This window comes from Puntigrus tetrazona, chromosome 8 (assembly GCF_018831695.1).
Source record: "Puntigrus tetrazona isolate hp1 chromosome 8, ASM1883169v1, whole genome shotgun sequence".
NCBI classification, from domain to species: Eukaryota; Metazoa; Chordata; class Actinopteri; order Cypriniformes; family Cyprinidae; genus Puntigrus; species Puntigrus tetrazona.
In genome coordinates, this window is record NC_056706.1 from 18,968,196 (window position 1) to 18,986,358 (window position 18,163).

At 36.9% G+C, this 18,163-nt stretch overlaps 1 protein-coding gene across 2 annotated transcripts in view; it reads right to left on the minus strand.

Annotated features, from left to right (window-relative positions):
- slc15a4 (solute carrier family 15 member 4) overlaps positions 1–18,163 on the minus strand; it is a 46,443-nt gene that overhangs the window by 19,955 nt on the left and 8,325 nt on the right. For both annotated transcript variants that reach the window (XM_043246928.1, XM_043246926.1), the window contains 2 exons: positions 13,723–13,903; positions 3,645–3,803 (listed from right to left, as the gene is read on the minus strand). In XM_043246928.1, the coding sequence (XP_043102863.1) occupies positions 3,645–3,803; positions 13,723–13,903 (340 nt within the window). The remainder of the gene's footprint in view (positions 1–3,644; positions 3,804–13,722; positions 13,904–18,163) is intronic.

The window sequence follows — 18,163 nt, forward strand, 5'->3', positions numbered from 1 at the left end:
GAGAGGTGTCCTTTGGGGTATAAGTACAAAAAAGGTAGTTATATTTAAATTTAGGCTGCATTAAAGCAGACAGTGGTTGCCATTGGAAACCTGGTCAATGACAAATAATCTAGTACATAGAAATGTACTCTTTGTATTCATGCTAAAATACCTTTTTCAAGATAAAAGATCTTGTCCATTTATATTTTTTACTCCCAGTTCTGTTTCTTGGATGTTTTCCTATTTTAACATTAAAGATAATGCACAGGGTTCCTGCACATCTTAAAGTAAAAAAATAAAAACATTTTAGGAATTTTTTTAAGAACTGAAGAAATAAACTTGAAAAAAAACCCAAATACTTTACACAGGGGGTGTGGTGCTACTTAATAATAATAATAACAATAATAAAAAATAATAATAAAATAAAATAAAATAAACTTTAAATTAGATGTTGTTAAGAATAATAAATAGATTATATTTTTGCAGAGAATGTTTTGACACTGCATTTAAATTGCATAAATAATGCTATGAGAAAAAAAAATACATATTTTAACCAATAACTGGCAGTAGGTGCCAGAAAGTGACTTACTGCAGCACATTTCTTATCTAAATATTAGAAAAAGTGTGTCTCAAACTGTAGTATGTTGAAATGGGTATCACAAAAGTACCCTATTTCTGATGGGAATTTGAACTCTTAATGGCTACCGCCCCCAACACACTGTATGTTCAACGAGGATTGAGTTAGAACCCCACACACAAACAGAAGGTGTTCGAAAAGAAAACTAATCAACATCATAGACCATTCCAGACCAATGGGCACGCGGACAAATGAGAACAAGTGACTAATAATCAATATCTAACCTAATGAAAAACTTCATTAGTGTTTTACACCTTATATTTCATCTGCAACAACACTTTTATAAATATATTAGTCAACAACTTAAAAAGCATAATTATGTAAACACTTGAGCAGAATTCAAATGTCCAACTTAATTGTTCTCCAATACTACAGGAAATTAAATAAAAATTAAATGTGGATAATGTTAACTGTGACAAAATGACTGACACTGCAGTTCACTTGCAACACGACGGAGCAAGTTATTGTAGCATGTCCCAAACATTGTTACAATTCTGCAATTGTTACAATGTTCAAAAGTATGTGCTGTCTTTCACAAAGAGAGTACATCCTTTAGGAGCATAGCTCAAGTCAGCAAACAAGGACACAGCAAGGGTCTTGAATGAGTGATTTGTTTCACAGATTCATTCAAAAGACTGATTCGTTTAGGAAGAAAGTAAGTAAACAAAGAAACCTACAGAGTTGCCTGCATTTCAAGAACATTTTAAATTTGTATATTTTAAATCAATTTCTGAATTAACAGAAAATTAATTCAGAAATATCTGTTTTAAGGAGTTACTCAACTTGACATTGTACAGTAGAAACTAACCTTACCTAGTCATTAAAAAAAATCTAAATTTAAGAGCATAAAAATTTACGAATGAACAGATCATAAAAAAAGAGGGATAAAAAAACGAACGCTGTGAAAGTAGCCTCACAGATAACCTCCTCTCTCATATAGTCCTCTTTCAAAGACCTTGAAAGTCCTTGAAAGATCATACTGACTAAATAAAAAAAAATCCCGTTATTTGAAGCTGCATAAGCCATGGGTGACGATCTGATTTGAAACACCTCATCTAAAGGGGGTAGAGAAGAAATCCAGTAATCATTACTGTGTTCTTTACAATTTAGCATGAAGGGAGAGTGTTCTTGCCTGCCTTTGCCAAATGCTACTTATTAGTCTTGTTGGTTCATAAAGGCTAAGAGGGGGGACGAGCAGCCTTTGATTTACTCTGTGCGTGAAATGGGTGTGAAATTACCGGTGTGGTGTGTGTCTAAGAGGAAAACAAGCATATTTGAACATGACCTTGGAAGAGAAGCTGTAGGGTCGTAATGAACACAGCTGTGTGTTTAGGGAGAGAAGAACATTGCTAACCTGTGTGAAAATTTGTATGGACAACAGACAGGTGCGCAAATAACCAGTGGTAAATATAGAGCTGATACAGCGAACACAAATAAGAAAAGGGCCATGCATAACTGCAACCTGTACACCTCTAGAAAATGACCAGCATAAGGAAACAGAGCTGGGACTCGATAACCTTACTCAGTGTTTTTTACTTGGCAGTCAATGGTACAGTCACAAGCCTCCCGCTTTTCCCGCGTTCTGATGTTCATCCGATAACTGATGACTCTCCTGAACTGATAAATCTTATTCTTGTTTGGTTCGATTGATACAAAGTCAAGTTTCTTTATACCTAGTCCATTTTCTAGTGTAAGTATGCCATAAATAAGAGCGTGCTCTCTCCGCCGGATTCATATTTCGTTAGTAGCAGAAAATCAGTACACTAAAATAACAACAAGTGCACTACAAAAACTATGGCTGAACTTCCTGTTTTTTCTGTTTGAGAATTTCTGGCCAATGAATGGATTAGCAAAACATTACCAAAGCAAACCAAAAAATAAAAAAATAAAACATTGCATAATTATATTTTAAGGTCTGAGATAATGAAATCAGTGCAAAAGGGTTTAAAGCGAGATTAATTAACTATATACAAATAAAGCAATTAACAATTATGGGACCCTTTATCAAAAACTCCAGAAACTAGGTGTATTAAGTGGAATCAGAATTAAATTTAAGATTCTCATCATGACAGAAATGGCTGTAATTACTGTAGATCTCAGCAGTGAAGGTAGTAATTGGAGGTCCACACAATTTTTCTTATAAATGCTGTGTTGGGGGATTTAGTTTCCTTTCATCTATTTTCTCATTAATCTCAAGCCCACTTGCTTGAGACCTTCTTGATATTTTCTTAGTGTATTCCAGCAGGAGCGAGATGTTTTCCCTGGCCCTCTTAACTGCGCAACTGCAATAATGTATCGCCAAGCCCAGATCGATCGGTCCTGATTGATACAGCCATGGATTCCTTAGCAAGCAATTTCAGCAGCGGCTCAGACAAGAGCTGCTACACAAAGGCAAGGCAGCAAGGAGTTTACTGCAGTTTTTAAAAGCACAAGCATTGATTAGCGTGGTCATTAGGACAGATGAATGATCCAACGGAAAAAAAACTCTACAGTACACAGAAGAGACCCGAGAGCTGGAACGACACGCGAGAGTCATGTTAAAACAATGCTGTGTGTTTGATAAGAAACTCAAATCTACGGTCAAAATATCGACACAAATGTGCTGTAAGCGCATTTCTTATCGTGATCATCACCTCTCGAATGGCTCAGTATCACCTCAGGAAGCGCTAAATGTTAAAAAGGCCATTTCCTGGAGAACACCAATTTTAATACAGCCGTGAATTATGCTGACATGCTGCTGTAAAAGCACATTAAGGTTTGACTGTCAACATTTACAACACCTAATCATACACTTAACATTGTCAACGCCTAATCGTATTCAGACTTCTGGATCAAATGTGAAGAGGCCGGTTAATCGTTTACTTTTAGCGGTCAAAAAGGTACAGAAGCACATTTCATTGAATAAATTTAGTGTGATATTTTTGATGCAAGAAACCCTATTAAAAACTTATTACAAACATCCACAACATAACAACGTAAGCTCTGTTTGTGTAATTGAGAGTGAAGTGTTTTGCAAGGGACCACCTACCTGCAATACTAGCAAAGATTTCGCTGACACCGATGAGGACGTACTGAGGCACTTGCCACCAGATGGGCAGATCAGCTGCATAGTAAGTAACTCCACCAAGCGACTGCGGGATGGGACCTAATGAGCGGACGATGTCCAGCCTCTTTGTCTCCAAAATGCCTGATAGGGGCAAGAAAAACACATGGAAATGAATAAATACCTCATAACAGTTCAGAATTACTCTGGGAATATTTGAATTAAACAGAAGCATATGAAGATCTGTGAGTTATGATCAAAGACATATGCGAAGGATTTCAGTTCCTCTGTGTATTTCAAATTGTGACAGTTCTTAGCCTATATATAGTACTATGGAGATTAATTGCTCCATATTTGGGTATTTGTGTCTTTTTCTTCTTCTTAACAGAAGCGTTAGTCCTTCCATGCTTTATTTCTAAATGGACTGATAGACGAATGCATAATACATGCATAAAACAGTGTTTTCAAATAGGAACAATTTTGTGCACATCATGTGCTTGTGCTATAATTGAATTATGCTATATTATTACTTTAAATGTAAATATATATGCATTTTAAAAGTAGAATAAAATTTTTTAGATATCACTTAAAGAACATTAAAGATCAAAGAAAGGTATAGGACAGGATAATGTTACACACGCACACAAATGCTATTGTTCAAGGTTTATGATCAAATTATTCAAAATTATAAGTAATTAATATTTTTCTTCGGAAATGCCACATTAAACTGATTAAAAGTGAATGTAAATAAATTTGTAATTTTATAAACTTGCATTACATAATTAATAATAATAAAAATATAAAAAAAAATAATTAATTGAACTCAAAAATCCTAAAAAGCATATCGTAATTTCTACAAAAAACACAGCATTGTTTTCAACACTGATAATAATAGATGTTTCTTGAGTAGCAAATCATCATGCCACAATGATTTCTGAAAGTTCATGTGACACTGAAGACCAGAGAAAAAGCAGCTGAAAATGTGGTTTTGTAACCATTTAAAATGTTTTTTTCCCCAGTATTATACTCTTTTACTGTAATCTCTATCATATAAATGCAGCATTGGTGAGCATTAGAGACGTCTTTGAAAAACATAAAACCTTAAGAACCCCAAACTATTGAACAGTGCATGTAAGTAATTGCAGTACATACACCAGCAATAAATCAACTATTGAACATGTGCTTTCTAAATACTGGCAGCAGCCATTGAATAACTAGCTTTTGAACATGTGTGCGCACGTGTTTTTCTAGCCCAGTGTGTCAAGAGTGTTAGATCGGTATCAAATACATGTGTGGCTGTTTGGAGAGAAAGTGCATGTAACACTGAATAAAAAAAAAGTATGAAGAGTCCATTAATGGATTAAGTGTCAGGTCAATGCCAGCGCTTCACACAGGTCAAAAACAGCTTATCTCCCACACATAAAAACATGCTCGCACACACAAAATTATACCAGGCAGCTGGGTTTAGCAGGTAATCAGAGTGGAGCAGAGATTGTCAGGCTGGACTATCTAAAAGCTTGATCCAATAATAACCATGTTGCAGGTGCCATTCAGATAACTCCTCGCGGGATCCCTCCATCATACTGACATGCACATATTCCCATTTTGAAGGGGTATGACCTTGTATTTCACGTGCTTAAAATAGCAGTGTGTGATGCCGAGCATCTACAGCACGCCGTTAACTCAAAGCGCTTCAGTTAACAAAACAGTAACTTTTTTTTTCCTCTCTTTCCTCTCATTTTTATTCCCCCCTCCACCCCTCGCCCAAACACCAGAAGCGTTCCACTCTGATCTGTGGCTGTGGTGTGTCAGATTTAGATCGGAATACAAATGATGCCTGGAATAAAACGCTCTTTGGCTAAAAGTGCGACCCGCTGCAGATTACAGACCTCACTTCTGCACTTCCAAGAGATTCTAAACCCAGATTGAAAAAAAAAAAAACCCACACAAAAAAACCCCTTGACTTTTATTTCTGGGAAAAATTGAACAGAAGTAGAACTGCCCCAAGGCATCGTCTGGTGTGTGGCGTGCGCGTGTGTTTGCAGCTTTGTTGTCGGAGCAGCTTGCCGTGCAAATGGCTGCTTTCTGAGTGCAGGACAACAAGTGTGACCAGGTGTGTGGGCATCATCTGTGCCCCGCGGGGAGGGTTGGCTTCAGAGCTGTGCCACTGCCAAGCACCCATCTGTTTGGAAAATGTTGTGTAAATGTTGTGAGGAGGTACTGGCAGTGGCATTTTAAAACCCACCTAAGCTCTGCTGGGTTCAGCTACTGGGTAGACTCGGATTAAAAATGCTTCGGTACACTCGAGTCAGGACGCAGGAGCCTCGTGTGTAAGCACATAAACAAGCGAACACGAATGTAGCGGAAAAGAAAAGACAATAACAATCCATTTTTGACAATCAGTTCTATTCCTGACAAATAAAAAACAGTCCACAATTTTTTTTTAGACAGCATCCTATTAGACAACGCCCTAATAACCTATTTAATACATATCTGCTTATGACTTTGCATGCCTCTTAAAACAATAAGTGGTATCAAAAAAAGAAAGTTATTTGACTCAACAGATAATAAAGCTTTAGTCTATAACCTTTGGCGCTCTAGTGGTTAATAAACAGAACTGCGTACATCTTGTGAGAGAACATTGTAGCCGGAGATATTTCTCTCGATGTATGTCCTATTATGAATCACTTATGTCCTTATGTACTTATGTTCACGTGATTTTTAATTTTTTTGGAATAAATTAGCAAAGATTTCAAACAAACTTCATTCACTTTGTCATTATGGGGTATTATGGGGAAAGTTGGAAATAATGAATTGATTCCATTCCCTTCCAGTCTTTTGAATCCATTTTGGAATAAGGCTGTAACATATCAAAATGGGAAGTGATGTGAATACTTTCCATATGCACTGTATATCGAGGGTCAAAAATCATCACTAAAGCTGTCTGGATGTATAATCGCACTCCAGACGATATTTGTATAAAGTACAATAGCACAAAATAGAGAGATGCGATAATTAAAATAGCAGTATTTTCTTTGTTCAACCTGTAAATGCTATTTATACATAGTTGTGACAGATACCTGAAAACAGGTCACGTAATAGAGCAAAACTTTTTAAATCAACATACCTCAAACAATTGAAATCAACAATTTAAAACATCGAACAATACATCTTACACAATCAGTTACGCTATCCAGAAAAAAAAAAAAAATATGGAAAAGGCGAAAATATATTCTGAATTCATCAAGCCCAAAAAGTGTTGGAAAACCTGAGAAAGGCGCTGGGGTCCACATTTAAAATTATTTTTGAATTCGATGTTCTCTCAATATATGAGCATAATTGTACGTCACGTTACGAACTAAATACATAGCTCTGGAAAGATGTGTTTTCTTTGTCGCTTCTGCTCCTGAGGATTCATTCAGAGCGATGAGTCACAAAATCTTTCAGAGATTCAGATAAAAGCTGCAATTATTTATCATTATTTGTTGATACTTCATTTCATACACATCCTTGACTCTTTGCATAAATGCCTGCAATTTACCTTTATGCTCTGTGTGCCGCAGGTGACATTTGTGTGTGTGCGTATCTTGATGTACTCTGAAAAGTGAAACCGAGCAGGGCTTAGAAAAAAAAAAAAAGCGAGCCGAAGGGGCACAAAAGTAAAAGAGCAGTGTGATTACTATATGTTGGGTATTAATGAGGGGCACTAAAAGACTCATTTCCCATGATATATAATAAGCCCCATTAGTGGGACCCATTATGTCACACACAAGCACGCTCACCCCCTCCACGCATCTTAATATACACACCATGCCTAATATATCTCCCTCACACACACATACACACTTTTTCCAAATCCATTCACACGTAGTAAGCATCCTTAAACCGTGCTCGTATCAGGTGGAGGTTTATTAATGAGTCAGTCTGTGTCATTGAGTGGGAGTACAAAGGATGGGACGCTCTCTTTCTCTCTCAAGAAGGAGAGCATGAGTCCCAAAGGTTCTCATTAGTTTGATCTCTACAATACACACACACACACACACACACACACACACACACACACAAAAAGAGTATGATATGAATGTGGTTTGCACACACTGATTCCGCAAGAGTGTGCCAACGAGTTCCTCCCGCTCTTGGCTACATCAAAGCAACGGTTATTATTAGATAACATCTGTATTGTGCACTGCATACTAGACTTCCTGCGTGTTCAGGCTTTGCCATGCAATACCAAGGTCATTTTATTCAGCATCATTTTTAAATGATTACTGGTTCTCAAATAGTTTTGCGTCAGGATCCATTTTTTTAAATTGACCTAATATTGTCCGTAAAATTACATTCTGAAAATGCACTAATTAGATTAATAAATTCTACTTGAATGTCAATGGTTTTATGCCATTTTTGGCCAGTTTTAAGCCGTCTTAAAATAGTAGTGTCAGGTTTTACTAAAGTTGCCCAGTGAAGAATTTGTGCTGAAAAGGTATTGACAGTTATTTTTTGCGTCTGACCTTACTAAATATGCATTTTTAAAAGATTCCCTTTCTGATGCAAAAGTTATGGGAGGAGAATACTTAGTGAATCAAGCTAAGTGTTTTACTAGAGCACATCTTGCAGTGGCTGTGATTATTGTTTCTGGAGGACGTACCGCAGAGAGCAGAGCACATGGTAGACAGAAGAGGATTTTTTTTTGCACATGTATTAATGCATTTTGAATGTCAGATGAACACATTATCCGAACATGTCATTTGCCATGTTATTTTTAAATTGCTTCAGGGAATAAAAGACGACTTGAAACACCGGGTCTATCAAAACTTGTAGCAAATCTTAATTTAATCCGGTTCTTTTCAACATAGTGTAGCTTCGTTATTTCATTTGCAACTGCGCTAATTTGTGCTGCACTTGGTATATTGTGTTATTGGATATGTAAATGAGATCATGCATAAATGTGTATTGTCATTGAATCACCTGCAGAAATGTCCATGCCCATTAACACTTTTTTGGAATTGTGCTCTCATTGCTTTCTTTAGTAAAACTGGCCCTTAATATTAACTTTCATATGAACTCTTCTGAAAATGATGTTTTATTTTTTTTGTCCACCCTCATGTCTTTCTAAATCCATAAAACCTTTGTTAATCTTCAAAACACAAATGAAGATTTTTAATGAAGCCTGAGAGATTTCTAAAAAGTCTAAAAAGTAAGTAAACGTAATGCATTTGAATCAAGTGGACTTTGGAAGAGAATTTGTTTTTTTGTGTCACTCAGTCATGTTTGAGCTTCTGTTTACTATATTTGGTTTACTTTCGAAAATCCGTCAGATTTCATTTAAGAAATAATTTGTATTTTATTTAGGTTTCAAAAAATGTACGCAACTAAATGTCTAGCTGTCATTTAGTATTCGCATGAACATTTCTTTGTGTTGATGTTTTTACTATAGTAAGACAATTGAAATTTCTTTTCGAGCCAAGTTTCTTTTCTTTTTATTTCACCAAAAAAAATAGCTATTTTCAATTGCATGTCAGACAAACATTAAAATAGCAGGTAATTACATACAATTTTCTTGAATAAAAATGTGCGCTTGCCCCTAAAAACAAGAAAAATGCATTATTTTGTTTTTGCCTGTTTCCAAGAAAAAGAAGATACACACGTGTGCTAAAATTGTACCTGCTTTTAGAAATATTCTAGCCTGTAGATGACCTTGAAACTGACAGCCATGGAAGAAGAGCCACAAAACTCCAGTTTTGATTTCAGAGGGCTTTCAAACAACAATTACTTGACTTTTACATTTTCAAGTTGCCGGTCTTTTATGAGACTTCTGAATCAGACAGTCCCTGAACCATATGTTGGTATGCTGTCTACTGCACACAAAATTGGCAAGCGCTTTCTCAAAACTGCAACCTACAATCTGATTGATTGGCTTTACTCAATTTCCAGAAGTGCTTCAGGGTGCACAGGTTTTTATCAGTACACCAGGAAATGTTGTGTTTACAAGATCTCAGACCGTTAGAATGAGTGCGGCTCTGAGAAAGACCTAGAAGGTAGATCTGGAAAAGTTTGTCGCATTAAAATTCTGAACACGTTTGCATGCACAACCTGTACAGAGTTGACAGTGCAGGATTGAAAATTATATTTATTTATTTATTGTTTTACAGATCACTTAATTTGTTTCTTTCTATCTGCGACACGGACTACACTTTATACTCAAGAGCGGCTACACAAGACTAGACCATATCAGACATCAATCATTTCAGTCAACAGGTACCAGTATATTAAAGCGGAAGCAAATCAAGGGAAGTAAACACCTGAACACTGCAATCATGCAGCAAAGCACTCGACGTCAATCTCTCATTATTTTGACTGTTTTGAGTTTTTCTGAACTTTGTGGTGTTTACCACTTAAAGAATCCCTCATGATGACTACAAACCCACATTTATTCAGTTTGATGGCAGCTGAGACAGATGAGGAATTTAAAAATGTCTAAACTCTCTCTCTCCCTCACCGTGCAGAGTTTGACAGTGGTTTAAAAGAGTCGGAGAAAGTCAAAGACAGGCGGGGTGGGAGAGAAAAATATTCATACTTTCCCCACACTCCAGAGCGCATCTCCCAAAACTCATCTCACTCAAAAAGTGCTTTAGTCTGAAATATGTCAATGTCTGGACGCAGCGCACACTGTCAGGCTGACTAAGCTCGGTTTAATCCACTGGGCAGAGCTGGAATTGGACTGGGGACTGACTGGAGTGCTGGGCGCAGTCAAACCGAACAATGAGATACTGCCGACCTGTCAACGGTGTCTTCTTCTACAACCTCTGAACAGGCACTCCACGACTCCATGTGTGACTCCAACTTTCGTGTATGTGTGGACACAAGCTTAAAAAGTGTTGTCTTGGTAGCGAAGCATCAACTGTGTACAGAACTTCAGACAGGCATACGTGCAAGCCAAAAAACACTTGGAAGGAAAGTGTTGAGGTTTTTGAAGAAATTGCAGTGCCTAAAAATCTAGTGAGCCGCCTACTCAAAGAGCTTTATTTGCACTTCTGATATGAAGGTCATTGTGAAACTGTAGTTAGCAAGATTATGCTACCATCTAAAATCAGGGCTCAACCTTAAGGATTTTTTTTTCCTGTTGGCTCACTTGGGACTATAATGCAGCTTTGTACTGCCAATATTTTCATGGCACTACAAAAACTAAATTTGATTAATGTGTGGCATAAAGAAATGCGTTCTATTAAACATTAGATTGATTTAATTTTAAAAAATCAATAAATAAAATTAGACAAAAGTCCTGTTCCTGTGTCATTTACATTTAAGTACTGCATTTTATTTAACTACATGTACCTACTGTATGGTTAGGGTTTGGTTTGGTTTAGAGTTGATTGCATGTACTGTAATTATGCACAATTCATTCTTATTATAATAGAAAGTACATGTAAGAGGTGTAACAAAGTGTTACGCATAAAGTGTAAATAATGTGTTACGAAAGAATATTTTTAATGGAAAAAAAGAGAACTGGGAATGAACAAGGGGGGAAAAATGAACAAATAAACTTTATATGCCATTACCTTACTTTTTAATTTTACGCACTTTAACTTCTAACAAATCATTCTTGAATGATTCTTGAATTCCTAAACCATTTAAACGAGGTAAAATTGCAACAATAATCCACCAAAGTAAAATACTTGTGAATACGTTTCTAAATAAAAACACATGAAAATGGTAAACAAATTGCATGCGATTTTAGGCCACGAAGATGCCTAATTTTGGCCAAAACCCTAAGCGTATCTATCATAAATGGACAAAAAGTTATATAAGACCAATAGGTTTTGATGCATTTCTAGTTTGGGGGGATTTCTAAGAAACAAAATGAAATGATGGCCAAAAAGCTTCAACAAAAAAATAAAATAAATATGTTAAAAGGTAAGGTGAGAATAATGAAAAGTGCAAAAGCGCTGATTCAGGTTGGTATTTTCCAGGACGGTGGGCTGTATGAATATTAACTGTCAGAACAAGCAGGAATATCGATCCACCTCCTGCAGGGTTCAATAGAGCCGGCTCAAGGTTGGACAGGAATGACAGAATTCAGAGGAGAGATCATTGGTCTGTGTGAATGTGTCAAGAGCGTGTGGGTGTTTGTCTGTGAGTCATTCTACATCGAATCTCTGCCATCTTAGAGTCACTGTACCTTATCTGACGAATGGAGAAGTCGTAACCTCTCTGAGATGAACTCATTTCTCAGAATCAGGTGAAGTGTACTAAGAAAACACAATGTGACACAATCGTCTGTGTGGATGTATTGATATCTCACAAAACTCATAATATTGGCTCAGCATTTCGCTGTCACTGTGTTTATCAGCTCGATCTGTGACGTGGGCTGTCTTGGTGTGTTACACACCGGGGACTACATGTTTGGCCAATTTATTTTTCACATCGATTCTGTTTGTACTTGACACATGACGATGGATCCATACCCCACTACGGACTATGTTGACTGATGCCTTACTGTCATGCTTTGCCTGTAGCCTATACAGAGCGGTGATTAAAAATGCAGTGTTTGGTTTATGTCAAACAAACTAACTGGGCGCATGTCTAGTAAAAACTTTCACTCTTGATTTGTCTGTCCATAACATGTCCTAGAGACGTTTTCCACACCACGAAAAAAAACCCCCACCAAATCACCAATCACCAAACTTCTCCATTTTACCACCAGACTAAATACTTCCACAAAACACAATAAAATTTGGTCCCATGAAATGTTAAAAAATTTCATGTTTTCACAACGCTGTGTAATGTCTTTGCCGTCTATACCGTTACAAATATGGAGTAATATGGTTTCTTCTTTTCAGAAAGGATTCAGTAGATTTATCAAATGTTTAAGTAAAAAATGTTTACAGTTTTAACAAAAATATTAAGCAGCACAAAACTAATTTTTTTAACATTGATGATATCGACAAACATGAGCAGCAAATCAGCATATTAGCATGACACTCTATATTCGAATGATTTGAGTAATGGCTGCTGATAACTCAGTTTTGCCCTCACACTTTAAAACAGTTACTAATTTGCAATAAAATTTCTAAATATTACTGGTTTTACTGTTATTACTGAAAATGACTGTTTCATGGTTTTTAATCATAATAACGCAGCCTTAGTGAGCACAAGAGACTTCTTTCAAAAACACTACAAAGATCTAAATTTTAATGTAGTTGTGTTCTTATTCTTATATGTAGATTTATATTCTTATTCTCAATATGTGTTATAAATAGTAAGCATAGTATTATTGATAACTGGTAACATGGCTGAGTCCAAAGTAGAGTGTCTTTGTCTATAAGAAGTAGAAATTAAATTAAGATATTCAGTGTACATTTTTTGAATCATTGTTGTGATCTAATTATCACATCAAAAATCTGTTCTGAATGTTGTAAAAGAATATATACAATTATTAATAATAATAAAATGAAACAAAATCAGTCATTCTTGGCTAACAAATACCGGAACCTTAAACCTTAAGACACAGCACTAGGTAAAAAGTACACAAATTCTCTCCCTCATATTTCAGTTTCTTTCAAAATTATCATATTTATGATGTTGCGATGCACTGAATCGTGAAGTGTATCATATCATAAAGCAGTTGGCTATACCCAGCCCTAGAGTGAAGAATATATGATTGTGTAATTTAGGTCCCAGTGCTTTGTATCATGTGTGTGCGCGCGTGTTATAGCATGTCACATATAACAGAACACGCAGCATATGAACCTTATGAAGTCTGAAATGAAAGTTCGCTACTGTGACGGTCCTTTTGACACAAAAACGAACGCACGTATTTAAAATGTGTATGCAAATGTCTGCTATCACACTCAAACACTCCCACATGAGTCTCAGTTTGTGAATATGTATAAAGAAGCGTGCTACATCCACCCCTCAAACCGGCACACACAGACAGTCTGCGTGCCAAGAGAGCAAGCCGAAGAACAAAAAGCGCAGGTTCACAGACTCAACCGTAAATCTTTGTTGTGTGTGTTGATAACACACTAAATACGTGTCATTTAGTGTGTGTGCGCTGTTGACTCACCAGCTGCCACCGCCGAGCACATGACAAAGAACATGCCCACAGCGATTCTCTTCAGAGAGGAGGGCAGCAGGCCTTTGCGTTTGAGGATGGGGTCCACCACTTTATCCTTGAGGGGGATCAACATGAGGATCAGCACGGCGTCAAACATGGTCAGCCAAGCTGCCGGGAAGCGGAAGGTATTCTGGGAACAACAGGGGAATACAGTGAGTCACGTTTACGAAACACTAGAGGACGAACAAACAGGAAGCAGGTTGTGGGGGTCAATCGAAATATTCAGGTGCTTCTTTCTTCTCCATTTGTCCTCCATTGAGAAAGAAAGTACAAAAGTCCAATTGTGAAGTCTGGGAGAGCATATAGGAGAGAGAGAGAGAGAGAGAGAGAGAGAGAGAGAGAGAGAGAGAGAGAAGGAAACTGAATGATTCTAGCAACCTTAGCGCCCTCATGTGGCCAAAGCTGGTCAATGGCTGAGACGCTCATGCAGTAAGAGAGAGAGGAACAGGTCTCTTAATAGCCCATAAAATCATTAATCACTTGTTAAGTACTTTAATATCACATGGGGATTGAATAGCATGCGTCAGAGCACCTGTTTCTTAATGAAGGGTTGATTGCTCCGCTCGCATGCCTCGGATGTGTGATGAAAAACTGAGCAGACATGGAAAAAAAGTGCTTCACCTATGGTAGGTCTATTGTGAAATATTGACGAAATGGATTTATGACAAGAAAAAAAAAAGAAATAACCATGAGAAATAAGAAACTAGGTTTTTTACATTTCTGAAAAGGTAAAAGAAAACTAGTAGGGTTAGTCAATGCAATGCCAACACTTATAGGCATAATTGAACCAAAAATGAAGATGCTGTTAGTAATTAATTACCATCACATCGGTTGAACCTGCAAGACATTCATTTATCTTCGCAAACACAGATTAAGATAAAAAAAAACTGCTGATCTGAGAACTTTCTGATCATGCATATCAATGCAATTGAAATTGCAAAAAAGACAGTTAAGGACAGCTTACCTAGCTTCATAAATTTATGGTTGAAACACAAGAACTATTTTAACAATGTCCTTAACTACCTTTCTTGGCACGGGAATGCTTCAGTTGCATTGCTGACTATGCAGGGTAAGATAGTGCTCAGATTTCATAAAAAATATCTTCATCCGTGTTGCAAAAGAGAACGAAGGTCTTACAAGTTTGAAAAGACATGAAAATGACTAATTCATAACAAAATTTTTGGGTGAACTGTCCCTTTAAGACTTTTTTGGAATAAAAATAGATTTGGAAATTTATGACCATTGTGACAAAAAGCTGCTTTCGTGAGGAACACTTTTGTTAAAATCCTGAGAAGGGTTTGCCGATGCAAAGCGTGCCGCCGCTCGAGCTGCTGGCAGAAGCTTGCTAAGTGCTTGCTTACAGTATGTGTTCAGAGCCACTACAAGCACCTCGCTTTGCAATGGCTAATGGATTTTTTCGTGTATCACTAAAGGTGCGTTCCAATTGACCAGTGGACTTCACGGGGTATTGTGCCGTTTCATGCAATATTTCAATCTAAAGGAAGCTTAAATGTTTAGTCTGAAGGGCACTGCAAACAGCACAGGCAATAAGGGAACATCAATAAATCACTTCACAGGAAGTGGAAAGGGAAATTACCCGACAGTCATTGTGCATCAACCCAGTATTTAAAGAAGTTTGAATAAAATGAAGCGGCTGAAACAAGAGTTTAATTAGTCGCAGGTGTTGTTTGTGTGTGTTATTTGCGGATATAAAGTGTGTGAAGCGGAACAGCTAAAATGCAATATGCATCATGATTATAGCTAAATAAGAGAAATTGCACATCTAATAGAACTCAATTATGTTCATTTTCATATTAAACATCAGGTGATTATCACTTAGTTAAGCGCTTTAAAATGACACATTTATATCCCTAAATGAATAATATATTCATATTTATACAAATGACCACACTTTATATTAGGCAACCTTAACTACCCTGCTATTACAGTGTTCATATTGTACTGCAAAACACTTCTGCTGCTATTAAAAGGTGAGATACAGGTAAGGTTAAGAACAGGTTTGGTGATATGGGTGGATTTAAATATAAGGAATAGGTCAACAGTGTAGTTAAAAATGTAACTACAGAAATTAATTACAATAATAATATAATATAAAACATGCATGTTTGCAATTAATGCATTTCTACCAGATTATTAATTTAAATGCAAGTACACAGCAGTTAAAGCACACCTAATAAAAAGTCGGACCATATAAATACACCTATCCTACCAGATTATTAAATGAACCCAAGTATATTACGCCATCATATCTAAAAGTCTGATTACTTACAAGCCATCCGATATGAGGTGCGATTCGTATGCAGGGTGCACGTACATTATATTGCAAATTTTGCAAATTTTGAACTCTGATTATCAGTATTTTCACACCGGCCTGCTGCAGGAAACCATCTGTCCTCATTTCCTGCCCAGACGGGACGTGATGATCTGAACGAGTAGATCTGCTTAGACGCTGCTGTATGCATGCTGCAAAAGTTAAAAACGGCCCAATCCATTCTTGTCTCGATCTGATTGGTTGTAATTAATTCAAACACCCTGTACAATACTTTGCCATCTGTAAGTTTTAATTGACGTTAATCAAATAACGCCGGTGAAATACAACGCCAGAGGACTAGCCGCCCGGAGCTCAAAAAGAAGTTTATTATGCATCCATGCCTGCAGGTGTGCATGGGCCTATCACACACACACACACACACACACACACATCTACACCTCCAGTAGAGTATTAGTCGGTTAAGTGGAGAGCGTGCCTCAGTCAGCATGTTTGAATTTAATTCTACAACTTCAGTCAGTCCCGAATCTACTGGTGCTTTTAACACTTTTAATTCTCTAGCTTACTCCCTCATTACATTTACATTTCTTTGACTAAGCGCTGGTAATTTATACATGTCCCTCCGAGCGCTCTGTCTCCCCTTCATCATCGTGCACTTTTAAATACTTTTTTCTCCATTTGAAATTGCCAGTTTGCATCATTCTATCATCATATCACTTTCACCCGTATTACCACTCGTGTCTGTTTCTCTGTGGGTATCTCCTAATTAAGAGCTCACAGTTTGGCCTTGTTAAGACTTCGCACTGGATTCCCTTTAGGCTGTGCGGTCCACCGAGACAAATCTACAGCAGCACATGTTCATTTAGAAGGGGAAGCCCTTGTGTGTGAGAGCAAGCGACAGATGGGGATTTGCACACTTCAGCATGCACTCCAGAGAAACACCATTAAACCCACGATAGAATGTCAAATGACTTGGATTTCCATTGAAACGGGAAGCTGGGAAGGACCTCTATTTCTGACTCATCAATATATTTTTTTCTTATTTTTATTTTTCCTCAGAATATTTTAGAGCTAAATCAGGGCAGCAGGAAAGCAGCTATGCGCGCTACGAATTATTTCTTAAACAGTTTGGGATCTTTAACTCTTTACACTCATTAAAGAAAGGTGTTTAATTGTGTTTACAAGGAACCTGGGGGGTATAAACCATTCACTTATTCAATCATTCAAGGCAATTTAATTTTAATTTAATTTAATTTAAATTAAAGCCTGCATATAAAACACATTTTTTTGATTTACACAAAAAATTGAAAAGTCGCATATTGAGTTTTGCCAGCACAGGGAAAAAAATAGAAGTAAAATATTACAACTGTAAATAAATACTGCAAGATAAAATACAATATTGCAATAAATGAAACTTATTTTAATATTTTTCACAATATTAAAGCTGAAGGCATTTTTCATCAAATAAATGCATCCTTCATAAACATAAAACTATTCTTTCAAATAAATAAAAATTATATGTGGCAGTATTTTCTTCAAAAGAATTGTTGTATAGGCCGGTTACAGAAAAACTCTGTCTCCAACAGCTTATCCATCTAGAAGAAGTAATCTCAGCCAAATAAACAAGCTTTCACGTCACGCCATATTTTTAAATGTTAGCAGAAAATGGCACAAACGCTATGAAAGTACTCTGGAAAATTACATTTAAAGAGCATGAGATCTTTACAACGGTCTCTTCAATATGACCCTGCAGTCGCACTCTTAAGCGATGTGTTATTTAACACGGCCAATTACGTCTTTTTCACTTCCCTATTGTCGTTTCGCACTTCCTCTGTTCTTACCATGTGACTCTGAATCTAATTCTAGAAAACTCCATTTCAGACAACCGTGAAATGGCACGTACACACACAAATGCACAAGTTGTTCATCCGGTTACATTTGTGTCTATGCATTTTCATGGTCATAGAGCAACATGTGACTGCATTGTCATCGCTGATCAGACGGCCCCGGAGTCGTGATTTTGGATTAGTCACTGTGAAACCGTTTTGAGAGGATTTAATTCAAGGCGAAGGTTCTGACACACTTACCTAGTAGAGCGTA